The 27,352-nt window shown below is 40.9% G+C and overlaps 1 protein-coding gene across 47 annotated transcripts in view; it reads right to left on the bottom strand.

Annotated features, from left to right (window-relative positions):
* Positions 1-27,352, bottom strand: part of ZNF254 (zinc finger protein 254) — an 85,713-nt gene that overhangs the window by 19,847 nt on the left and 38,514 nt on the right. The window contains exon 1 of one of the 47 annotated variants that reach the window (XM_054465218.2): positions 16,022-16,210. The exons of 45 other annotated variants lie outside the window; for them this stretch is intronic. In XM_054465218.2, the coding sequence (XP_054321193.2) occupies positions 16,022-16,051 (30 nt within the window). In that variant the 5' untranslated portion in view covers positions 16,052-16,210. Of the gene's footprint in view, positions 1-16,021; positions 16,211-27,352 lie in introns of those variants that run through there. One more of the 47 variants, XM_063658905.1, reaches the window with a different exon arrangement.

The raw sequence follows: 27,352 nt of genomic DNA, 5'->3' as shown, positions 1-27,352 counted from the left end.
AAGCAGGGTGTAGAGTTGATGTAAAATTCTGTTTTTTACACCACTGGGGAGTATTTTTATTTGTTTCTTTTTTTAAGCTTACCTAAAAGAAAAAAAAACACCTTAAATCTCAGAGTTTGTGTAATTTTAATCTTTTTTAGCCCCACTGCCCTCTCAATTTTATGTCACATATTAATAAGCAATTTAAACAAATCCATTAAGGTTTTCTAGAATAATGTTTTAGAAGATAAATAAGTATTCTTGGCAAGGCAAAAAATAACTTTTGTTTATTAATATATGTTCAGGTATAGACATCTGAAGTTACAATATAAAGAAAATGGCCCAAATAAAGCCCACATTTTTGCACACATCTATTTATTGTACCCACCATATGATGCATAATTAAATCATTTATCCAGTTGCTAGTCTAGACTAAAAGTTCCTGCATGGTAGGGACCATGACTGCTTCATCTATTTTTCTAATGACTATATGAAATGGAAGCAATTAGTTTATCTGTTTGAGTCTGCAGACCTCCTCCTTGTTTTTCACCCAAGTACCAGGGGACTGGAGAAACACTCACCTGGGTACCAACCAAAGACATCTCTTCTATGAGGGGAGGAACAATCACAGGATGACTCATTTCGTTTACACTAAGACAGAAGAAAAATTACCCACTCTTGTCAGCCTGACACAATTCTGTTCTGGACAGTCTCAAATGTCTCAAAGACACCTAGGTGATTGTGAGAGCATTTCCAGTGACCCTGGACTGATGGTTCAATAGCAAGCCAGCAGGAGAGACTCAGGCTGATTCTAAATAGAAAATGGAAGTACCCTGGTGGAGCTGCAGAACCTGGATCACCTGTCCTGATTAGCTAGCTTTTGGGTATGTAGAAGTGCAAGAATACTCTAATATCACATTTTCCAGGTAGGTATACTTGTGCTCAGGGCTCTGGCTACTTTGTGGCCTTGATCTCTCACTCCTAAGATGCTTCTTTACACTTAAGAGATTCTGCCATCAGATTCTATTTACACCTGGAGCCTCTCACATAACTGTAGCAGGTGAAAACACAAGATGTGAAAAGGTCAAAGAGCCACACTCTCAAAGGAGGGATCTAAACTGTCTATGTTGACATCTCACAAGGCAGAAAACACCTCCTATTGGTTTTCTGTACATTCTCAATCTAAAGTCGGACTCTGTTTTATAAATTCCAGGCAGAGGCCAGACCTTATTTGCAGATTCTAAATAAAATAAACATCATTCTGCATTTTTGGCTGTTACAGCAAGTAGAGTACAATCAAAAGATCTACTCATAGAGGCTGCTCTAGAAAATTTTAAATAATATTTTACCTAAAAAAAGGCTGACATGGGCTGGGTGCCATGGCTCATGCCTGTAATTCCAGCACTTTGGGAGTCCGAGGCAGGTGGATCCCCTGAGGTTGAAGGATCACCTGAGGTTGGGAGTTTGAGACCAGCCTGACCAACATGAAGAAACCCCATCTCTACTAAAAATACAAAATTAGCCGGGCATGGTGGCCCATGCCTGTAATCCCAGCTGTTCAGGAAGCTGAGGCAAGAGAATCACTTGAACTTGGGAGGCAGAGGTTGCAATGAGCCAAGATCAAGCCATTGCACTCCAGCCTGGGCAACAAGAGCAAAACTACACCTAAAAAAAAAAAAAAAAAAAAAAAAAGCTGACACAACATGAATATAAGTAGACAGTTTATTTGGGCCAAGCTTAAGTATTGTAACTTGAGAAGAAATATTCAAGATGCCTGGAATTTACACTTTGATTAGCAGCAGTTACAAGGGGATTTGTGAAGGCAAAAAAAAAGAGAGACATACAAACTTGTTTGTCAGAAATTCTTGTTTAAATAAATAACTTTAATTATTGATTGACTATACATTAAGGGTAAGGGTATAGAATATAGTGTCCAGTGTGACATTATTAGTTTAACCTACATCTACCTGTGGCAATAGTGAATGGTTTCAAGAGATGAATACATAGTTGAAGGAAGGGAGAAAGATGTAATTGTGCTCTTATTTTAATGTCTGTCTGAGTTTTATAAGTAAAAAGACTTTCATTCCTCAAATAAAAGTTTTGGATTTTTTTTTTTTTTCAAATTTCAAGACCTAGATTTAGAATTCAGAGCTGCAGATTTAGGTCCCAGATGGGTGGAGTAGCAGCAGTTGTTACCTGCAATTGTGAGCATTTTAGCGAGAGAAGGGAAAGAGAAGTGGAGATTCTCATGTCTCCATCTCTACTCAATGCACACTGTTACTCTGATTAGGTTTCTGGGCTCCATGGTCTCTGAATCAGTTTCAGTTCTGAAGATATAAGAGTCATTGAATGAAGTAAAATGACTAATATCTGCCCTATAAAGTTTGTAGAAATCTGGTCTAGCCCCTCTAGAAGTGACTACAGAGGACTATAGATACCAAATAGACAGAGACACAATTCTGCTTGCATATTTAAGTGACAGCATGCACTTTAGAGCATAATTGTGAGTTGACTGGAAGACTAAGAGGGAAAGTCCCCTTTAAAATAAAGCTTGGTTGGCACCTTATGTGTTTATATTATGTCTGGTAATTCTAGACAGTGTTTGAAAAATATAATTTTTAAAAAATTCTCTTCAGCCCCAGAGAAACCAAAATAATGTAACAGAAAACTGTTTCATTATACACTTAAATCTGAATGTCACATGTATTACAGTCAGTCTACTTAAGAGACTAAAAAGACAGAAAGACAGTTACCATAATTAGTTCACAAGTAGAAGAATTTACAGCACCATGCCATACATAGTTCATCCTAAATTCACTTGGTCATTTGGGAGGCCATCCATGTATGCTAATTGGTTATATTCAATGACAAAATAAGCTTTTCACATCTTCATGACAGAAGGTAGTTTTGCAACTTGAAGCCAGGTAACTGCTTAAGGTAGACTTTCACTCTTCTACAAAAGTGATTGAAAAGGGTGCTATCTTTTTGGCTACTTGCATTTTAAATCAGTGACTCTCTACTCCCTGAAGACTGGGCTAGAGCACTCTTGCTTCCCCTCTTCTGGTGGCCAGTGTCCTCTTTTGTTTCCTACCATCTGCCACTGACATACAGCCCACAGCACAGGGCTCACAGCTGGCAGCTCACATCTTAGGTGAATGCCAATTCCCACAGCAGCACTTTAGTGTCATATCAAAGAGTGAAGCCTGGCTGGGCATGGTGGCTCATGCCTGTTATCCTAGCCCTTTGGGAGGCTGAGGCTGGTGAATCATGAGGTCAGGAGTTCAAGACCAGCCTGGCCAACATGGCGAAACCCCATCTCTACTAAAAATAAAAAATAAAAAATGAAAAATAAAATAGCTGGGCGTGGTGGAGGGCACCTGTAATTTCAGCTACTCGGAGGCTGAGGCAGAAGAATTGCTTCAACCTAGGAGGCAGAGGTTGCAGTGAGCTGAGATCGTGTCACTGCACTCCAGCCTGGGAGACAGGGCAAGACTGTCTCAAAAAAAAAAAAAAAAAAAAGAGTGAAGCCTGAGCTGCAGAAGGAGAGCCTCCAGGCCTCTTCGGTAGAATTGCACCTTCACAATAATGGTAATGAGAGCATTGTTTAAGCCACAGTTTCTATTTATAATGGTTACATGGAAAAAATCCTGCTGGATTTCCAGCATGCATCCAGATAAAGCTAGCTCCAAGAGTTCTCACTGCAATAGCCCATGTCTTTCAGAGATATTATTGGATACTAATAGGGCTTCTAAAATAGATATACAAAGCATTCAAAAGAAAAACAGCTCTCATTCCAAGAAAGATTATATTGAGAAAAAAGGAAGTTAAAAGCCTCTTTAAAAAACCTGAGATTAGATATAAGATTGCTCAAGTCAGTCAGAAAATATTCCTCTAAAAAGAATTTCTCTCTAAATACCCAAGGTGCATAGCTACTCTCAGCATGAGTAACATGAGTATTATGAAGAAAGGGGGCATATTATCAGTGGAATTTTAAAAGTTTTTATTCATCTCTGCTGCACTCATCTAGCCATTGAAGGCAAAATCTATATTGAAATATATTTGACAACTTCCACCAGTATTTTTGATAAAAAAGTAAAATATGACTGTGATAATATAATGGAATATATGTGAGCCTGCAACATAGCTTACTAGAGAGGTATTACAGTTTTTGGGTGGCCACATCACTTGCCTTTATTTGTCCTGTAATAGCAGCATTCCAATTTGTGAAATGAAAGACACTAACATTATTCTTACTTATAATTATCCCTATTGGTTAAATTAATAAGCCTATCAGACTAACATCTACTGTAACAATTTGGTAGTAAATTTTCTTTGGATATTAGACATAAATATGTAAGCATGAATAATTTTAATGTACTACTCATAATGTATGTGGAATTTTTAAAATTTTTCTGTAACTATAATTCAGTTCAAAAACTACATTTCAAAAGTATGAATCACAATATTAAAACAGCTATTTAAGGAATTCATTTAAAGTAAATATTATGGCTTTATTCATACTATTGTAGAAAATGCTAGTGAATGTGTATGAATGAGGTTGTCTACAAACACTACATAACTATGCTAATTGTACTGAAGTAATAAATAGAAACCAAGGTATGACAACAGACTCCACTGTTCAGTTTATAAACTGAATTGGTTTTTTTTTTGTTTGTTTATTTTATTTTATTTTATTTATTTTATTTTATTTTATTTTTGAGATAGAGTTTTGCTTTTGTTGCCCAGGCTGGAGTGCAATGACATGATCTCAGCTTACCACAACCTCTGCCTCCCAGATTCAAGCAACTATCCTGCCTCAGCCTCCCAAATACCTGGGATTACAGGCATGCACCACCACACCCTTCTAATTTTGTATTTTTAATAGAGATGGGGTTTCTCAAACTCCCAACCTCAGGTGATCTGCCCACCTCAACCTCCCAAAATCCTGGGATTACAGGCATGAGCCACCACATCTGGCCATAAACTGAACTCTTTTTGCTTTTGTAGTATAAATACTTTAGCCTGCAAAGAATCACCATGGATAATCAGGTTTCTGTCAAACAACTTACTCAGTATCTTTTAATCTTCATAATACTGTATTGCTAAATTTTATCTATTTTTATGCTCAACTTTTGTGTGCTCTTGGAATGAGCTTTACTCTGAACAAATCTGTGTCAACTTTAAAAGACTATCATAAGAATAATCTTTTGCCAAAGCAAAAACAAAGCAATTAATCTCAGGTCCCAGATAAAGACAATCCTGAGTCAAAAAAAATATGACAAAAGGTTTATTTTGCTGTTAATATGATTTACATATATCTCAAAAAAACAGGGATAAAAATCTACACATAATCTAAATGTTTTAAGAAAAGAGATTTTAGTAAGATATTTTCTCTTATTTTAATGTGGACTAAGCCTCTTATTTCTAATTTATATTTTGTTTTACAACAGACAGGTCCATCACATGTCCTTGAACTCTTGGACATCTGAATTTTGCACACTGTGTGCACACGTAAGAATGCTTATGGGAGAAAAAGCAGAAGAGAGAAAGGTGTTTTATAAAATTCATGGGTTCACATGAATAAAGCAAGTTCTTAGAGACCTATAAAGAGTTTTAGATTCTGACACAATAATACTGGGAGACTACAACATCCCACAGGCACTAATAGACAGATAACTGAAGAAGACAATTAAAACATTAGGACCTAAAGTCCACACTTGACCAAATAGTCCTAATAGACATCTACAAAAGTCTTCATCTAAAAATAACATAACATACATTGTTCTCATCACCATGTGGCACATACTCAAAAACTGACCACACAATCAGAAATAGAATAATCCTCAGCAGAGCCCCTCTGCCCGGCCGCCCCATCTGGGAAGTGAGGAGCGCCTCTGCCTGGCTGCCACCCCATCTGGGAGGAAGTGAGGAGCGCCTCTGCCCGCCCGCCCCGTCTGGGAGGTGAGGAGCGCCTCTGCCCGCCCGCCCCGTCTGGGAGGTGAGGGGCGCCTCTGCCCGCCCGCCCCATCTGGGAGGTGAGGAGCGTCTCTGCCCGGCCACCCCATCTGGGAAGTGAGGAGCGCCTCTGCCTGGCCACCCCATCTGGGAGGTGAGGAGCGCCTCTGCTCGGCCACCCATCGTCTGGGATGTGAGGAGTGCCTCTACCCGGCCACCCATCATCTGGGATGTGAGGAGCGCCTCTGCCCAGCTGCCCCATCTGGGATGTGAGGAGCGCCTCTGCCCGGCCGCCCCATCTGGGAAGTGAGGAGCGCCTCTGCCCGGCCGCCCTGTCTGGGAGGTGTACCCAACAGCTCCGAAGAGACAGCGACCATCGGGAGCAGGCCATGAGGACAATGGCGGTTTTGTTGAAAAGAAGGGGGGGAAGTGTTGGGAAAGGAAGGAGAGATCAGATTGTTGTTGTGTCTGTGTAGAAAGAGGTGGGCATAGGAGACTCCATTTTGTTCTGACTAGGAGAAATTCTTCTGCCTTGGGATGCTGTTGATCTATGGCCTTTCCCCCAGCCCCGTGCTCTCTGAAACATGTGCTGTGTCAACTCAGGGTTAAATGGATTAAGGGCGGTGCAAGATGTGCTTTGTTAAACAGATGCTTGAAGGCAGCATGCTCTTTAAGAGTCATCACCACTCCCTAATCTCAAGTACCCAGGGGCACAAACACTGCAGAAGGCCGCAGGGAACTCTGCCTAGGAAAACCAGAGACCTTTGTTCATGTGTTTATCTCCTGACCTTCTCTCCACTATTATCCTATGACCCTGCCACATCCCCCTCTCCGAGAAACACCCAAGAATGATCAATAAATACTTAAAAAAATAATAACAATAATAAGCCTCAGCAAATTCAAAAAACTCAAAATTATACAAACCAAACACACAGACGACAGCTGAACAGAAATATAGTTCAATAAAAATAAAACAACTGACACAATTACATAAAAATTAAACAACCTGCACTTGAATAACTTTTTGGTAAATAATGAAATTAAGGCAGAAACCAAGAAGTTACTTTAAACAAATAAGAACAAAAAAATAGGCCAGGCACGGTGGCTCATACCTGTAATCCCAGCACTTTGGGAGGCTGAGGCAGGCAGATCACATGAGGTCAGGAGTTCAAGACCAGCCTGGCCAACATGGTGAAATCCTGTCTCTACTAAAATTACAAAAATTAGGCGGGCATGGTGGCACATGCCTGTAATCCCAACTACTTGAAAGGCTGAGGAAGGAGAATGCTTGAACCTAAGAGGCGGAGGTTGCTGTGAGTTGAGACTGTGCCATTGCATTCAGCCTGGACAACAAGAGTAAAACTCCATCTCAAAAAAAAGAACTAAAAAACAACACATCAGAATCTCTGCAATATAGCTAAGATAGCGTTAAAGGGAAATTTATAGCATTTAATGCTCAAATTAAAAAGTTTGAAAGATATTCATTTTACAACCTGATATCATCAATAAAAGAATGAAAGAAGCAAGAGAAAATCAATTCCTAAGCTAGCAGCAGACAAGAAATAACCAAAATCAGACCTAAACTGAGATTTAGACATAAAAACTTTACAAAATATCAAAAAATCCAGGAATTAAATCTATGAAAAAGTAAATAAGCCACTAACTAGATAAGGAAGATGGGATGACCCAAATAAACACAATTAGAAATAATAAAAGAGACATTACCCCTGACCCCACAAAAATATCTTGAAATCTACTATGAACACCTCTGTGCACACAAACAAGACAATCTAGAAAAAATGAAAAAAGTATTGAACAAATACATCCTTCCAAGAATTAACAAAAAAGAAATGAAACCCCTAAATGGATGAATATGAAGCTCAAAAATTGAATTAGTAATAAATAGCCTACCAACCAAATAAAGCCAAGGACCAGACAGATTCACAGCTGAATTCTATCTGATGTACAAAAAAGTGCTGATTATTATTTCTACAGAAACTACTTTAAGCAATTAAGAAAAAGTAACTTCTTTCCAACTCATTATATAACAACAGCATTATTCTGATACCAAAACCTGGCAAAGATAAAACAAACAAAAAAAAATTCAGGCCAATATCTTTGAACATTGATGCAAAAATCTTCAACAAAATACTGACAAACCAAATCCAGCAGTGTATCAAAAAGCTAACCCAATATTATCAAGTAGAATTTATTCTGGGAATGCAAGGTTGGTTCAACATACACAAATCAATAAATGCGATTCATCACATAAACAAAACTAGACACAAACCACAAGATTACCACAATAGATGCAGAAAAAGCTTTCGATAAAATTTAACATCTTTCATGTTAAAAACCCTCAACAACCTAGCCATTGAAGGTACATACTTTAAAATAATAAGTTATCTATGACAAACCATCAGCCAACATACTGAATGGACAAAACTTGGAAGTGGACGGGTGCAGTGGCTCATGCCTGTAATTCCAGCAACTTGGGAGGCCAAGGCAGGTGGATCCCCTGAGGTCAGGATTTCAAGATCAACCTGGCTAACATGGCAAAACCCTGTCTCCACTAAAAATATAAAAATTAGCCAGGTGTGATGGCAGGTGCCTGTAATCCCAGCTACTCGAGAGGCTGAGCAAAGAGAATCACTTGAACCCAGAAGGTGGAGGCTGCAGAGTGCCGAGATTGTGCCACTGCACTCCAACCTGGGAGACAAAGTGAGACTCTATCTCAAAAAGAAAAAAAAAAAAAAACCAAAGCATTCCTCTTTGAAAACTGGCACAAGGCAAAGATACCTTCTCTCAACACTACTATTCAACATAAAATTGGAAGTACTGGTCAGAGTAATTAGGCAAAAGATAAAAATAAAAGGCATTTGGCCAGGTACGGCGGCTCACGCCTGTAATCCCAGCACTTTGGGAGGCCAAGGTGGGCGGCTCACGGGATCAGAAGTTTGAGACCAGCCTGGCCAACATGGTGAAACCCCACCTCTACTAAAAATACAAAAATTAACCAGGCACAGTGGCGGACACCTGTAATCCCAGCTACTCAGGAGGCTGAGGCAAGAGAATCACTTGAACTTGGGAGGTGGAGTTTGCGGTGAGCCAAGACTACCACTTCACTCCAGCCTGGGCGACAGAGCGAGACTCCATCTCAAAAAAATAAAAATAAAAATAAATAAAAGGCATTTAAACAGGAAGAGAGGAAGTCAAATTATCCCTGTTCGACAAATTATGTTTTCAGACAACATAATTCTCCATCTGGAAAACCATATAGTCTTCACAGAAAAGCTCTTTAACTTACAAACAACTGGAGTATCATTTCAGGATACAAAGTGTACAAAAATTAGTAGCATCCCTTCAAATCAACAACATCCAAGCCAAATACGAATCATAAACACAATCCCTTCACAACTGCCACAAAAAGAACAAAATATCTACGAATACCAGGAAGGTGAAAGATCTCTATAAGAATTGCAAAACAATGCTTAAAGAAGTCAGAAATGGCACAAATGGAAAACAACTTTATGCTCATAAATAGAAAAGATCAATATCCTAAAAATGATCATACTGCCCCCCAAAATTTACAGATTTAATGCTATTCTAATCAAATGACCATAATATTTTTAAAAGAACTAAAAAAAAAAAAAAACAACTATTGTAAAATTCATATAAAACCAAAGAGTCTGAATAGCCAAGGTAATCATAAGCAAAAACAGCAAAGCTGAAGGCATTACATTACCTGCCTTCAAATTATACTACAGAACTGCAGTAAACAAAGCAACATGGAACTGGTACAAAAACAAACTCATAGACCAATGCAACAGAATAGACAGTCCAGAAATAATATCACACACCTACAACCATCTGATCTTTAACAAAGAAATGTGGAAACAATTCCCTATGTAATAAATGGTGGTGGAATAACTAGCTAGCACTATGTAGAAGATTGAAACTGGACTCCTTTATTACACCATATACAAAAATCAACTCAAGATTAAAGACTGAAATGTTTATTTTAACATTATAAAAAACCCTGGAAGATAACTTAGGAAATGTCATTCTAGACATAGAATCCAGCAGAGATTGCATGATGAAGATACAAAAAGCAAGTGCAAAAAAAACAAAAATTGACAAATTGGACCTAATTAAACTAAAGAGCTTCTTCACAGCAAAGGAAACTATCAACACAGAAAACAGACAACCAACAGAATAATAGGAAATATTTGCAAACTATGCTTCTAACAAAGGTCTAATGTCCAGAATCCATAAAAAACTTAAACAAGTTTACAAGAAAAAAAAGACCTCACTAAAAAGTGACAAAAAACATGAAAAAGATGCTTTTCAAAAGAAGACAAACGTGGCTAACACACATATAATAAAATGCCTATCAATAATTACTGGAGAAATGCAAAGAAAAACCACGAGATACCATCTCATACCAGTGAGAACAGCTATTAAAAAGCCAAAAAATAGATGATGTCAAGGTTGCAGAGAAAAGGGAATGCTTATACACTGCTGTTAAAGTGTACATTAATTCAACCATTGTAAAAAGCAGTGTGGCAATTTCTCACAGAACTAAAAACAGAATTACAATTTCATCAAGCAACCTCATCATTGGGTATATACCCAAAGAAATATAAATTATTCTGTCATAAACACACATGCACAAGGGTGTTCACTACAGCACTATTCACAATAGCAAAGACATGGAATCAACTTGAATGCCTATCAATGGTAGACTGAATAAAGAAAATATGGTATGATCAGGCACAATGGCTCATGCCTGTAATCCCAGCACTCTGAGAGGCCAAGGCAGGTGGATTGCCTGAGCTCAGGAGTTTGAGACCAGCCTGAGCAACATGGAAAAACCCCATCTCTAAAAAAATACAAAAACAAAAACTACCTAGGCGTGGTGGTGCATGCCTGTAGTCCCAGGTACTTGGAAGGCTGAGGTACAAGAGTATTGCTTGGCCCAGCGTGATGGCTCGCACCTGTAATCCCAGCACTTTGGGAGGCCGAGGCGGGTGGATCACCTGAGGTCAGGAGTTCAAGACCAGCCTGGCCAACATGATAAAACCCCATCTCCACTAAAAATACAAAAATTAGCTGGACATGGTGGTTGTGGGTGCCTGTAATCCCAGCTATTCGAGAGGCTGAGGCAGAAGAATTGCTTGAACCCAGGAGGTGTAGGTTGAGGTGAGCCAAGATTGCCCACTGCACTCCACCCAGGGCAACAAGATCTAAATTCCATTTAAAAAAAAAAAAAAAAGGCCAGGCACGTGGCTCATGCCTGTAATCCCAGCACTTTGGGAGGCCGAGGTGGGTGGATCATGAGGTCAAGAGATCGAGACCATCCTGGCCAACATGGTGAAACCCTGTTTCTACTAAAAATACAAAAAATTAGCCGGGTGTGGTAGTGGGCACCTGTAGTCCCAGCTACTCGAGAGGCTGAGGCAGGAGAATGGCGTGAACCCGGGAGGTGGAGCTTGCAGTGAGCCAAGATTGCACCACTGCACTCCAGCTTGGCCAACAGAGTGAGAGTCCACCTCAAAAAAAAAAAAAATATATTAATCACATGGGAACACTTCTAGGAGGTACCAAGTTTCATCACATAAAATTTAGCATTAAACTCAAAAACCAAAATAACAGGATATAGGGCTGGGTGCAGTGGCTCACACCTGTAATCCCAGCACTATGGGAGGCCAAGGTGGGCAGATCACTTGAGGTCAGGAGTTCGAGACCAGCCTGGCCAACATGGTGAAACCCCATCTCTACTAAAAATACAAAAACTAGTCAGGTGTGGTGGCACATGCCTGCAGTCTCAGCTACTCAGGAGGCTGAGGCAGGAGAATTACTTGAACTTGCAAATTGGAGGTTGCAGTGAGCTAAGATTGCACCATTGTACTCCAGCCTGGGTGTCACAGTGCGACTCTTTATCTCAAAAAACAATCAAACACACAAAAAAACACAGGATATAGAACAAAGATATTCACTACCAAGAATTTACCCGGCTAAAAAAAGGAATTGAAGTTTTCAGGAATCTATTTAACTCATCAATTATCTATCACATTGTTTTGTGGAAATGTATTCATTGTCTACAGCTGAAATTGAAGAGAGATTTCTTTTCTTTATTTTTTTCCTTGGTAGCTAACATTCTAAAAGCTAGATGGAATTCTGTTTGAAATCACTGCCATAGGCCAAGCACGGTGGACCATGCCTGTAATCCCAGCACTTTGGGAGGACGAGGCGGGTGGACCACCTGAGGTCAGGAGTTCAAGACCAGCCTAAGATGGTGAAACCCTGTCTCTACTAAAAATACAAAAATTAGCTAGGTATGGTGGTGTGTGCCTGAAATCCCAGCTACCCAGGAGGCTGAGGCAGGAGAATCACTTGAACCCGGGAGGCAGAGGTTGCAGTGAGCCAAAATGGCACCATTGCACTCCAGCCTAGGTGACAGAGTGAGACTCTGTCTCAAAAAAAAAAAAAAAAAAAAAAATCACTCCACCATAAAAAAAAACATGCCCGGGAAACTTCCTAAACTCACTCTGAGAAAGAAAAAGGTAAACGAAAATGTTCAACAAATAAAATATATTATTAGATATTGTTTTTGAAACTCACCTCTTTTACACCCTTTGTAAATATTTTCTTACCTTTCAAGCTCTACTAATAAAATGCAATATACAGTTAAAAAACTGAGGTGAGCTGGGCACAATGGCTCATGCCTGTAATCCCAGCACTTCGGAAGGCCCAGGTAGGTGAGTCACTTGAGGCCAAAGTTTGAGAACAGCCTAGCTAACATGGTGAAACTCTGTCTCTACTAAAACTACAGAAACTAGCTGAGTGTGGTGGTGCACACCTGTAGTCCCAGCTACTTGGGAGGCTGAGGCATGAGAATCACCTGAACTCAAGATCTGGAGGTTGCAGTGGGCCGAGATGGTACCACTGCACTCCAGCCTGGGTGACACAGGGAAACTCTGTCTCAAGAAAATGAAAACAAACCTTAGGTCAAAATAAGTGAAAAAACCTTTTCAAGACACAGATATGTCTTAATCATGTGTCAAGTCAGGCCATACAATTAATTGAGAGACTGTCCCAATCCATCCTACTCACTAAAGTGCTCAGTAACCCCCTCTCAGGAGACTCTGAACTATGCCCCATGAGTGCCTCAGGCGCATTTTACTCTGCAAGTTCTTACACCATCTCACTGGGGTTAGTTTTTTGCGGTTTTTGCTTTTGTTTTTGTTTTTGAAACGGAGTCTCACTCTGTCACCCAGGCTGGAGTGCAGTGGCGCGATATCCGCTCACTGCAACCTCCGCCTCCGAGGTTCAACTGATTCTCCTGCCTTAGCCTCCTGAGTAGCTGCAATTACAGGCATGTACCACTGTGCCCAGCTTTTTTTTTTTTTTTTTTTTTTTGTATTTTTAGAGACGGGGTTTCACCATGTTGGCCAGCTGGTCTCGAACTCCTGACTTTGTGATCCACCCTCCTTGGCCTCCCAAAGTGCAGGGATTACAGGCATGAGCCACCATGCCTGGCCCTGGTTTTTGTTTTGTTTTGTTTTCTAGAAATTTTTTACTATTTTTCTGTCCTCTAAAGGAAACCAGGAGGCAGAAATTATTTGTTTTCTCCTCAATACTAGTATCTGATTGACTGACCAGCAATGTGTCTTTAAGAAATGAAAGCTGGGTTGGGTGAAGACAATATTAATGTCTCAAAAAATTAGCTTTAAAACAAAAAAGTGCACCAGGAAATGCCTTTTAGACTCAGGGCATCCACATGCGCACTTGGGAAGCTACACTCAATACCTCAGATTTTCCTATGAGAGAATATGACCCAGAAGCTGATATTTACTAGACACTCTAAGCAGACATAGCCATGGTGGGTATCTTAGTTTATCCCAATACAGTACTGAAACCCAGGTCCAAGAAAACCGAACGATGACTGAAGACACATCACACTATAGTTTCTAAAAAGAAAACTTGACCCAAAAACATTCTGATAAGATATCTGTGACTAGGGAAAATAGAAGAAAAAAAAACACACAGATATATTTTACAATACAGTGTCAGGAGATTATTCTTTGCTTTCTTCTCATAGGAAATATTTACAAAAAGAAAACAAATCTTTTAAAATGTGCCATCAAATGCTTTGTCAAAAAATGATTAATTGGCCGGGTGCAGTGGCTCATGCCTGTAATCCCAGCACTTTCGGAGGCCAAGGCAGGTGTATCACCTAAGGTCGGGAGTTTGAGACCAGCCTGACCAACATGGAGAAACCCTGTCTCTACTAAAAATACAAAATTAGCCAGGCATGGTGGCACATGCTTATAATCCCAGTTACTAGGGAGGCTGAGGCAGGAGAATCGCTTGAACCTGGGAGGCGGAGGTTGCGGTGAGCCGAGATCGTGCCATTGCACTCCAGCCTGGGCAACAAGAGTGAAACTCTGTCTCAAAAAAAAAAAAAAAAAAGATTAATTGGCCAGGCGAGATGGCTCACGTCTGTAATACCAGCTCTTGGGGAGGCCGATGCAGGCGGATCGCTTGAAGCTAGGAGTTTGAAACCAGCCTGGACAACATAGTGAAGCCCGGTCTCTACTAAAAATACAAAAATTAGCCAGGCGTGGGGGCGGGCGCCTATAATTCCAGCTACTTGGGAGACTGAGACAAGAGAATCGTTTGATCCCATAAGGCAGAGGTTGCAGTGAGCCTAAATCACACCACTGCACCACTGCACTCCATCCGGGGTGACAGAGCAAGCCTCTGTCTCAAAAATTAAAATAAATAAATAAATAAAAATTAAAACAGGTATCAAAATCTACACTAAAGGACAAATAGATGATAAAGTGAATTAGGGAGGGGAAATTGGCATTTGGGAATGTCAGACAAAACAGGAAATTTAGTATTTTCCTGCAAGCCAGAGTTAGGCTGGAGGAATAGGGGATGAGGGGTGGACTGGAGGCCCTGCTTGGGATACATGTGAAAATTTCAGGAAAAAAGCAGTCACCTGTGGAGTGTGAAAATAATTAAGTGGCAGGCAATTAGATTGAGGTGGCTCTAGTCCCCGGATTTCTACTTCTAAAAAAAAAAAACTAAACTCAAGAGCATTTTTTGGTAAATTACTACATTAGCGGAAACAAAATTCTTGCTTAACCAAGAATAAGCTGCCAATTAAGCTCTGATTACATAACCAGGATATTTCCACCTTGAATGTGAAAATTAAGAAACTAGGCTGGGCACGGTGGCTCACGCCTGTAATCCTAGCACTTTCGGAGGCCAAGGTGAGTGGATCACCTGAGGTCAGGAGTTGGAGACCAGCCTGGCCAACATGGTAAAACCCCGTCTCTACTAAAAATAAAAAAATTGTGGTGGCGGGCGCCTGTAGTCCCAGCTACTAGGGAGGCTGAGGCAGAAGAATCGCTTGAACCCAAGAGGTGGAGGTTGCAGTGAGTCGAGATCACACCACTGCACTCCAGCCTGGGCAAAAAAGTGAGTCTCTGTCTCAAAAACAAAAACGAAAACCTAGATAACTGTACCTAGCCAATTATTGAATTTGGTTTTCTTTATCACGAACCTTGTAACAATCTTTTCTTCAGGCCCCTTCCATGGACCACAAAGGTACAAACCACAGCTGGGTGCGGTAAAATTTTTGAATCATTCTTGTATTAAATTATTTAATATTTTTGCAGTGACGCCCATAAATTTTTAATGGGAAAAAAGAGGGCCTGGGAACCCCACAGACTAAAGCTCTTCCCGTTCATGAACCCGCAACCCGAGTCAGGATTCTCCCCTAACCACCAGCCCCGGGTCCCTGAACAATCTGGGACAGACGCGGGGCTGCGGGTCCACAGCTGCCCAGAGAGGGCTCCAGGCCAGGGCACAGTCACTGCGCAGGGAAGAAACAGGACACCTGGGGGTCTGGCTGTCAGCGCAGCCGCCATCTTATTTCTGAAGGGGACTGAGGTCGAGCTGGGCGCAGATTGTGGAGCTGATTGCGGGGAGGCCTGAGTCCCGCCACAGCCGCTTCCCACCAGTTCCAACCAGCCCCCTCCCCTCTCTCGGGATGTCTGACTGGCATTCTCACCATTTCTAGGCTTCTAGGGGGTCCTGGCATCTTAGCTGTGGATCTCCAATACCTGCTGGTAACGGCGCCACAGAGGCTGGGCCTCTACGATCAGAGGACACAGAGCAGTGAAGACAGACCTGGAGCTCCCGCGACAGCGAGAGACAAAGGCCCCGCCATATCCCGGAAGCCGCCTTGTCCAGTCCAGCTGTGTGCCTGATTGGACAGTTCCCAGCCCAACGTCCCTAGTTGGATAACGTTTAAGGCCCCGCCTACTCAGACCCTGAGTGATAGAAGATGTGATCACACCCTAGGCTGAAGAAGGAGTGACAGCCTAAGCTGCAGCCTTCTCGGGCAGGGCTTCCTCCCTGAGCTGAGCCAGGCCCACCCCAGAGCATGGGAAAAGTCTGTATCTTTTTTGCTCTCTCTCTTTTTCAATGTATTCAAAATGTGAACAAACATATTTTATGTATATTAATAATACATAAAATTTTTGTTCAAGAGAAAATCAACTTTTACTTTAGTAATAATGTATTATCAGTACTAAAGCTAATTGGATAAACGGTTATAAGTAAATCCATCAGCTGGGCGCGGTGGCTCACGCCTGTAATCCCAGCACTTTCGATGGCCGAGGCGGGCGGATCACATGAGGTCAGGTGTTCGAGACCAGCCTGACTATCATGGTGAAACCTCATCTCTATTAAAAATACAAAATTTGCAGGGCGTAGTGGCACGTGCCTGTAATCCCAGCTTCTCGGGAGGCTGAGGCAGGAGAACTGATTGAACCCGGGAGGTGGAGGCTGCAGTGAGCATGGATCGCGTCATTACACTCCAGCCTGGACAACAAGAGTAAAATTCCGTCTCAAAAAAATAAAAGAAAAAATAATTAGCTGGGCATGGTGGCGCACGCCTGTAATCCCAGCTTCTCGGGAGGCTGAGGCAGCAGAATTCCTTGAACCCGGGGGCTGAGGTTGCAGTGAGTCGAGATCCTGCCACTGCACCCTAGCCTGGGCGACAGAGCGAGACTTTGTCTCAAAAAAAAATAAATAAAATAACAAAAATAAAGTCCATCAAATTTGTCTTTTTGACCATTCTAGATTTTTATACATATTTTATGATCTCTTATAATTTTTTATTTTTTGTCTAGACGAAGTCTAGCTCTGTCGCCCAAGCTGGAGCGCAGTGGCGCCATCTCGGCTCACTGCAACCTCTGCCTCCTGGGTTCAAGCGATTCTCCTGCCTCAGCCTCCCGAGTAGCTGGGATTTTTTGTATTTTTAGTAGAGACGGGGTTTCACTATGTTGCCAGGCTGGTCATGAACTCTTGGCCTCAGGTAATCCACCCGCCTCAGCCTCCCAAATTACTGGGATTACAAGCGTGAGCCATCGTGCCTGGACATTTTTTAAGTTTTTATATTGTATTTTAATCTACATTATTTTTATATTTTCAATTTGAAACAACCTTTAAATAATTTCAAAGTAGACAAAATGTTTCTAACTTTCTTCATCAAAAGCATATTTTGCTTTTGTTTATACACTCTTTTTTTATTTCCAGGAGAGGCTTGTTCTTTCGCCCAGGCTGAAGTGCAGTGGCGCAATCTTCGCTCACTGCAACCTCCGCCTCCCCAGTTCAAGCGATTCTCCAGCCTCAGCCTCTGGAGTAGCTGGGACTACAGGCGTAAGCCATCATGCCCGGTTTATTTCCGTATTTTAAGTAGGGACTGGAATTTGCCTTGTTGCTCAGGCTGGTCTCAAACTCCTAAGCTCGAAATGATCCACCTGCCTTGGCCTCCCAAAGTGTTGGGATTACAGACGTGAGCCACTGCGCCCGGCCTTTGTTTATACACTCTCTATGAAAAATTGGTTTTTCTACACCTAGAAATCTTAGAGAGATATATGTATATATAGATATATATATATCTATATAGATATATATCTATATAGATATACTATATAGATATATATATTATACCCTTAAACAAAATTTTAGTGAAACCCCTAGGAAGTAATTCTGAACTGTTTTGTATCAATATTTGTAGATAAAAAGTTTTATGTTTTTTAATAAAAGATGTTTATTCAAATTTTCTGTTAAGTAACAGATCTAAATATAGTTGGCTTTTCTATATCATGTTAAAAAAAATTCTGGGCTGGGTGCAGTGGCTCACGCCTGTATTCCCAGCACTTTGGGAGGCCGAGGTGGGTGGATCACGAGGTCAGGAGTTTGAGACCAGCTTGGCCAATATAGTGAAACCCCGTCTCCAGTAATAAATACAAAAATTAGCTGGGCGTGGTGGCGCGCACCTGTAGTCCCAGCTACTCAGAGGCTGAGGCAGGAGAATCGCTCTAACCTGACAGGCGGAGGTTGCAGTGAGCCAAGATCAGGTCACTGCACTCCAGCCTGGGTGACAGAGTGAGGCTCTGTCTCAAAAAAAAAAAAAAAAAAAGATTGTGGTCACTCATGATGGCTCGTGTTTATAATCCCAGCACTTTGGGAGGCCAAGAAATGAAGACTGCTTAAGCCCAGGAATTCGAGATCAGCCTGGGCAGCATGGCAAAAACATGTATCTAAAAAAATACAAAAGTTAACTGAGCATGGTGGCCTGCACCTTTAGTACCAGCTATTCAGGAGGCGGAGGGAGGAGGACTGCCTGAACCAAGGAGGTCGAGGCTGCAATGGGCCCTGATCAAGCCATTGCACTCTATTCTGGGTGACAGAGTGAGACCCTTTCTAAAAAATAAAAAATAAACCAAAAACAGCCAAAGCATAGAAAGTTAAACTTAAGGGGTTTGGGATTATTTTTTGTTTATTATTATTATTATTTCCAAAGTTTTTAAGGTACAGAAGATGTTTGGTTACATGGATAAGTTCTTTTGTAGTGATTTCTAATATTTAGGAGCACCCATCTCCCAAGAAGTATGCACTGTACCCAATATGTAGTCTTTTATCCCTCACTCCTCTCCCACCCTTGCCACTGAGTGTACCCAGAGTCCATTATATAATTCTTGTGCCATTGCATTCTCATAGCTTAGTTCCCACTTATAAGTGAGAACATACAATATTTGTTTTTTTATTTTTAGTTGCTTCACTTAGAATAATGTTCTTCAACTCCATTGAGGTTGCTGCAAGTGCTATTATTTTATTCCTTGTTATGACTGAGTAGCATTCATTGGTGTATATATATATATTATTTTACATATATTATATATTATTTATATATATTATATATATATATATAAAGAAAATGTGATATATGCCACATTTTCTTTTTCCACTCAGTTGATGGGCATTGATTAGGCTGCTTCCATTCTTTTGCAATTGCAAATTGTGCTGCTGTAAACATGCATGTGCAAGTGTCTTACTCATATAATGACTTCTTTTTCACCATGTAGATACCCAGTAGTGGGATTGCTGAATCAAATGGTAGTTCTACTTTTAGTTTTTTAATGAATCTCCATACTGTTTTCCATAGTGTTGTACTAGTATACATTCCCACCAGCAATGTAAAAGTATTCCCTTTTCACCACAACCATGCGAACATGCATTATTTTTTGATGTTTTAATTATGGTCATTTTTGCAGGAATAAGGTGGTATCACATTGTGGTTTTGATTTGCATTTTCCTGATCATTAATCATTAGTAATGTTGAGCATTTTTATCTATGTTTGTTGGCCATTTGTGTATCTTTTGAGAATTAATTAAGTCTCATCTGTCTTTGTTTCATGTTGCATGTGCTTTTGGGTTCTTGATCATCTACGCTTTGCCAAAGTCAATGTCTAGAAGAGTTTTTCCAGTATTACCTTCTACAGTTTTTGTAGTTTCAGGTCTTAACATTTTTGATCCATCTTGAGTTGATTTTTGTTTTGCTTAGTCTTGCTTTGTCTATGCAGGTTCTTTTTTGTTTCATATGAATTTTAGAGTTTTTTAGTTATGTGAGGAAATTATGATGTTATTTTCATGGGAATTGTATTGGATTTGTAGCTTGCTCTTGGTAATATGATCATTTTTACAATACTAACCCTACCCATCTATAAGCATGGGATGTGTTTTTATTTGTTTGTGTCATCTGTGATACCTTTCATCAGTGTTTTATAGTTTTTCTTGTAGAGGTCTTTCATGGCCTTCATTAGGGATAATCCTAATTATTAGTTTTTTTTTTTTTTTTTGCAGCTGCTTTAAAAGGGGTTGAGTTCTTGATTTAAATATCAGTTTGGTCACTGTTGGTGTATACCAATACCACTAATATGTGCACATTAATTTTGTATCCTAAAACTTTACTGAATTTATCAGATCTAGATGCTTTTTTATGAGTATTTAGGGTTTCCTAATTATATGATTGTAACATCAGTGAACAGTGACAATTTGACTACCTCTTTACCAACTTGGAGGCTCGCTATTTCTTTCTTTTCTCTAATTGCTCTGGCTGAGACTTCCAAGTACTACGTTGAATAGAAGTGATGAAAGTGGGCACTATTGTCTTATTCCAGTTCTCAGAGAAAATGTTTCCAACTTTTTCCTGTTCAGTTTAATGTTTGCTGTGGGTTTGTCACAGATGGTTTAAAAAAAAATTGAAGAGATTGATTCTGAGCCACATATGCGTGACAATGACCCGTGACACAGCTCTCAGGATGTTCTGAGGACATGTGCCCAAGGTGGTCGGGGCAGAGCTTGCTTTTATAAATTTTGTAATGAGACATCAATCAAATAGTTTTTCTGTTTTTTTGCTTTTTTTTTTTGAGATGGAGTCTCACTCTGTTGCCCAGACTGGAGTGCATTGGTGCAATCTAGGCTCACTGCAACCTTCGCCTCCCAGGTTCAAGAGATTCTTCTGCCTCAGCCTCCCAAGTAGCTGAGACTACAGGCACATGCCACCATGCCTGGCTAATTTTTTTCTATTTTTTGTAGAGACGGAGTTTCACCGTGTTAGCCATGATGGTCTCAATCTCCAGACCTCGTGATCCACCTGCCTCGGCCTCCCAAAGTGCTGGGATTACAGGCGTGAGCCACTGCACCTGTCCACCAATGCATGCAGTGGCTCACCCCTGTAATTCCAGCACTTTGGGAGGCTGAGGCTGGCGGATCACGAGGTCAGAAGTTCAAGACCAGCCTGGCCAAGATGGTGAAACCCCGTCTCTACTAAAAATACAAAAATTAATCAGGCGCGGTGGCGGGCGCCTGTAATCCCAGCTACTCAGGAGGCTAAAGCAGGAGAATCGCTTGAACCTGGGAGGCAGAGGTTGCAGTGAGCCAAGATCGCGGCACTGCACTCTAGCCTGAGCGACAGACCAACACTCTGCCTCAAAAACATATATATATATATTGGTTTGATTCAGAATGGTGGGACAACTCAAAGCAGGGGGCTTCCAGGTAAATTTAAGTATTTTCTGGTTGACAATTGGTGGAATTTATCTGAAGACTGGGGATCAATAAAAGGGAATTTTTAGGTTAAGGTAAAGAATTGTGGAGACCAAGTTTTACTGTGCAGAGAAATCTCTCAGATAGCTGACTTCAGAGAGAGAACAGGTTGTAAAATGTTTCTTATCAGACCTAAAAGGGTGCCTGGCTCTTAGTTGATTATCTCCTGGATCTGCACAGGAAGAAAGGAAAACAAAGGGGGAAGGAGATTCTCTACAGAATGTGAATTTTTCCCACAAGAGACTTTGTGGGGCAATTTCCACATATGGCAATGAAATATATTTTGGGTTTAAATACTTTTTTCTTGTCTCATAATGTTATGCCAGAGTTAGACTGAAAAGTAAGTCATGACATATAGGGTCAAATAAACTGCATCTGATGAGAATTTATGGTTTATAGGGCATGACTCCCTAGATCCCCTAGGTTCAAATTTGGGCAAGATAAAAAATCAGAAGTCAGTCCTCAGTCCTCCTCTTGGCCAAAAAGCATTCCACAGAATGCATATGCAAGCTAACAGCAGTAGGTCCCATGGTACTAGGAAGGGTTCTTCCTAGAGTTGTCTGATCTGGTCATTAGGTGAGCTCCCACAATGCTAGGAAGGCTCACTTCTAGAGTAGTCTGGTTGGTAGTAGTTTTAAATATTAGCAATTTGGATAATGCTATGAGGACATGGTCTGACCTGATGTAACAGCCAATTGTTTAAGGGGTGAGATGGAGTCAGGCCCAGGTTTAGTCTAAAATAAAAAGTCTTAGAAAAAATCTATTTTCTGAGCTATCATGATGCAGGGTCTTTAATTGTGCCTTTCCTTCTGCTGCATCCGGCATAACATTTTCAAAAAATATATAAGAAGATAGCAAGGATTAGGCACCCAAAAGGTTATAGGTGGAGTCAGAGGGCAGTAAACAGCGTAACCAGCCAAAAAACTACTGCATGCATCATCATACTTCTTGATCAGACTCACAATGTGTTTATCCTCCTTATCAAGGGTTATTTGGACCTTGTGATAAATCTTACTTGAGAATTGTGGGACCAACATTAAATTAGAATTTAATAAATTTAATTTTTTTCCAGCCAATTTATCTCCATAGGTATAGTATCCTGAGGAGTGTGTAAATTCAATGCAACCTGAAATACATTTACTTAAGGTCAGATATCGAGGATAGCCAAGAGGAGGACAGATTTAAGTTGCCCTGAATATATATTTTAATTAGCAGCCATTGAAAGTGAGTCTTTTTGAAAAAGTGAGAAGGCAGTTCCTAAGTTATTTACCAAGAATTCATATTTAAATGCATAAGCTATTGATTGGCTGCATATATTCTTTTATTTTCCAAATTCCTAATAAAGAAATAATGGGTGAGACTGCTAGTCAAAAAGTAAATGTCTTTAAACAATTGCCCCTAATCCCAACACTTTGGGAGGCCGAAGTGGGCAAATCAGGTGAGATCAGCAGTTGGAGACCAGCCTGGCCAACATGGTGAAATCTGATCTCTACTAAAAATACAAAAATCAGCTGTGTGTGGTGGCATGTGCCTGTAATTCCAACTATGTGGGAGGCTGAAGCAGGAGAATCACTTGAATTCAAGAGGCAGAGGTTGCAGCACGCCAAGATCATGCCACTGCACTCCAGCCTGGGTGACAGAGTGAGATTTCATCTCAAAACAAACAAACAACAACAACAACAACAAAAATGCCCCTGGGTGAAGTTCCACACTCTCATCTCTCTGGGCTTGATAAATTGTGCAGACCTCACACAGCTGAGACTGCTCCAAGCTATTTTTTTTTTATTTTCACCTCCTTGCTGAGGACACATGAACTATTAACAAGAAACAAATTCAAACAAGAAACTTGGCAATCCACAAGAATAATGCCAGGAGGTGACTTCCAGGAACCTGCCTGTCACCTCCTTTCCCCACCCTGCCCTCCACTCCTTTAGACACACACACCCTGTATCACAAGACCAAAAAAACCACTCCATCAGCCACTGAGAAGCCACAGAAGAACCCAGAACCATTGCATGGCCACCTTGGGTCACCCTAGAATGAACAGCCATTGTTAGCATTCAGGAGCTGTTTATTCCCGTCTTCACACTACACTAAATAACTTTCAACAGTCATAAGACAGACTGGCTGAAAGCTGATGCTTGGAACATCCCACATCACCCAGGAGCTCAGTGCTGCATTCTCAGGTACACACCTGTCCATCTTCCATTGAAGTGAAACAATTGCTATCAAGAAACCAGAGTCCCTGCAATGGTGGTGGATCAGTCTGGGGTGCAGTAGTGACCAGCTAGCAGTGCCTTGGCTGTGTAAAACAAAAGGTACCTGAGACAAGTGTCAATAAATTTGGAAAGTTTATTCTGCCAAGGTTAAGTAGGAGCCTGTGACACAGCCTCAGGAGGTCCTGATGACATGTGCCCAAGGTTGTTGGGGTACAGTTTTCTAATACATTTTAGAAAGTCATGAGACATCAATCAACATGTTTAAGATGTACATTGATGTGGTCAGGTAAGACAGGAAAACTTGAGGTTGGGGCTTCCACGTCATAAGTAGATAAGAGAAAAAATAATAAATTTATTTGAGTCCTTGATAAGTCTTCCACTGAATACACAATTTAGCCTGGCTCAGTGAATCTGCATTTGTCTCAGGTGAGCCTCAGAGGGATGACTTTGAGTTCTGTCTGTCATCTATTCACTAGGAATTTCCTTCTGAGCAAATTGTGAGGTAGGTATGTAGCTTTTTATCTGTGTAGCTATCTTATTTAAGAATAAAATAGGAAACAGTTTGCCTGATGTAGTTTCCAGTTTGACTTTTCTATTGGATTAGTAATTTTGGCATCAGGAGATTTATTTTTCTTTCACAGTGGGAACTCCTTGTATTATCAAGTGTATCTGTTTAAACTTGACAGAATAAAACAATGTATCTATTCAGAAGTATTAATGGAAAACTTAAAAAGACAAATATAAATATTGCTAAATCTTTCAGAATAGCCCATCCTAGGTCTTCCATTTCTTATTCACTGCAATTCAAATAAAATTTTTTCATAATTTTATAATGGATCTCTATGTCAGAGGCATTCAAACCAGAGCGACTCCATCTTGAATAGTGTTGAGGTGAAATGAGGCTGAGACCTACTGGGCTACATCCCCAGGTTAGGCATTCTTAGTCACAGAATAAAATAGATCAGCACAAGATACATTTTACTTAGCAAAATGGCATAATCTTCCCTGTAAGCTGGGTGCAGGCAGAATAGAGGAGTCACATATTTAGGTCATGGATGCAGAGATATGTTGCAGGAAGTCAGGGACCCCGAAAGGAGGGACTGGCTGAAGCCTCAGCAGAAGAATATAAATTGTGAAGATTTCATGGACATTTATTAGTTCCCCAAATTAATACTTTTATAATTTCTTGTGCCTGTCTTTACTGCAATCTCTGAACAGAAATTATGAAGATTTCATGGACATTTATCACTTCCCCAATCAATATTCTTATAATTTCCCATGCCTGTCTTTACTTTAATCTCTTAATCCTGTCATCTTCATAAACTGAGGATGTATATCACCTCAGGACCCTGTGATGATTGCGTTATCTGTACAAATTGTTTGTAAAACGTGTGTTTGAACAATATGAAATCTGGGCATCCTAAAAGAACATGATGACAGTGATTTTCAGGGAACAAGGGAGATAACCATAAGGCCTGACTGCCTGTAGGGCCGGGCAGAACAGTCATACTTCTCTTTTTGCAAAAGCGAATAGGAGAAATATCACTGAATTCTTTTTCTCAGCAAGGAACAGCCCTGGGAAAATAATGCATTCTCAGGGGGAGGCCTCTAAATTAACCACTCTGGGAGTGTCTATCTTATGTAGTTGAAGATAAGGCATAAAATACACCCTGGTCTCCTGCAGCACCCCCAGGCTTGCTAGGATTAGGAAATTACAGCCTGGTGAATTCTAGTCAGACCAGTTCTCTGCTTTTGAACCCTGTTTCCTGTTAAGATGTTTATCAATGACAATGCATGCACAGTGGGACATGGAACCTCATTAGTAATTCTAATTTCACCCTGGCCTTGTGATCTTGCTCTGCCCCCATTTGCCTTGTGATATTTTATTGCCTTTGAAGCATGTGATCTCTGTGAACCACACCCTATTTGTACACTCCCTCCCTTTCGAAAATCGCTAATAAAAACTTGCTGGTTTTGTGACTCGGGGGCATCACAGAACCTGCTGCCATGTGATGTCACCCCCAGAGACCCAGCTGTAAAATTTCTTTCTTTTGTACTCTTTCTCTTTATTTCTCAGACTGGCCAACACTTAGGGAAAATAGAAAACAACCTACATTGAAATATTGGGCGCTGGTTCCCCTGATAGAGATATGTCACAAAGCCCCCATAGGCAGGGTCAAGAAAGGAGCATTCTATTCCCTAGGAGTTGGGCCCAGCAATACTCAAAATATGTGAGACTCCCTCCCCCCAAAAAAGAGAATCACATCACTTAGGTGCTGGGTCAAGTGATATGTTGCAATTGCCCTTTGTGGCAGGTTCCAGTCATAAGAAGAGAGTCACAACACCTAAGTGATAAACAAAATGACATTTCATAATACCCTCCTGAAAAGAGTCCATGCAGAAGACTCATATTATGCAGCTGCTGGTTCCAGCCATACATCACAATACGTGTATGCAGAGATCAGTCACAAAAATGAGTCACATTTTGGGCAGAGCCCAAGCAATAGAAGAGTCACATCATCTAGGTTTTGGGTCCAGAAATGTCACAATACCCTCTGAGAAAACAGCCATGGCAGAAAATTCACATCATCTAAGTGAGAGGCTCAGAGATATGTCACAATGCCCCCTGTGGGTAGGGCTCACGGAGAAAAGATAGATTGCATAATCTAAGAGCTGGACCCAGCTACATATCACAATCACTCCAGTGGGCAGAGCCAAAGCATGAGAAGAGTCACATCACATAAGTGCTGGGCCAAGTGATACATCACAATCCTTACTGTGGACAGGCCCCAGAAAGAAGAGTCACATCATCTAGGTAATGGGCCCAAAGATATGTCACAATAACCCCTGTGAACAGGGACCAGATAGAAGAATGACATAGTCTGTGTGCTTATCCCAGGGATAAGTCACGGTCTTTTATGGGAGCATGGCCGTGGGAGGAAAGAAGAGTCACATCATCTAAGAGCTGGTCCCAGAGATATGTCACAATCTCTCCTATAGGCCAAACCCAAGTAGGAGTCACAGCACAAAGATGATGGATTCACAGATATGTCACTGTGCTTGCTATGGGCAGGGTTTGGACAGAACGCTCACATAACCTTGTTTAGCCCAGCAGTATGTCACAATCTACATTGAGAGCAGAACCTACTTAGAAGAGAAGAGTCACTTCAGCTAGATGCTGGGCCCAGAAATAGAAAAAATTATTTATGTGTGCAGGGACCTGGTAGAATAAGAGAGTCACATTACCTTGGTGATTGGTACAGAGATAGGTTGTAATGCTTCCTGTAGGCAGGACCCAGCCTGATGTAACAGGAAGAGAGTTACATCACCTGGATGCTGGACATAGCAATATGTCACAATGACCCATAATGGCAGGGCACAGGAATGAGAGTCACATAACCAAGGTGTGGGGCTCAGCCATATGTCACAATGCCTCCCTGTGGGCAGTGCTGAGGCAAATGTACAGTCACACCACCTAGGTGTTGCGTCCAGCGATGTGTCATGATCTAATCTGTGGGCTGGGCACCAGGGAGGAGAATCAAATTACTCAGGTGCTGGTCAGAGGTGTATGTTGCAATCACAGTTGCAGGAAAATGTAGGGATAAAATTAACAATCCTGCACATGTCCCATTTCTAGGTATTAGAGTCAACACCTTTTGTATGTTGAGTCTGAGTACATCAGTTACAATCTCAAAGGTGGACTGAATACATGCATAAGAGCC

The sequence above is a fragment of the Pongo pygmaeus genome, chromosome 20, assembly GCF_028885625.2.
Source record: "Pongo pygmaeus isolate AG05252 chromosome 20, NHGRI_mPonPyg2-v2.0_pri, whole genome shotgun sequence".
Taxonomy (NCBI): Eukaryota; Metazoa; Chordata; class Mammalia; order Primates; family Hominidae; genus Pongo; species Pongo pygmaeus.
The sequence above is the reverse complement of the archived record's forward strand: the minus strand, read 5'-3'. Positions and strand labels throughout refer to the sequence as shown.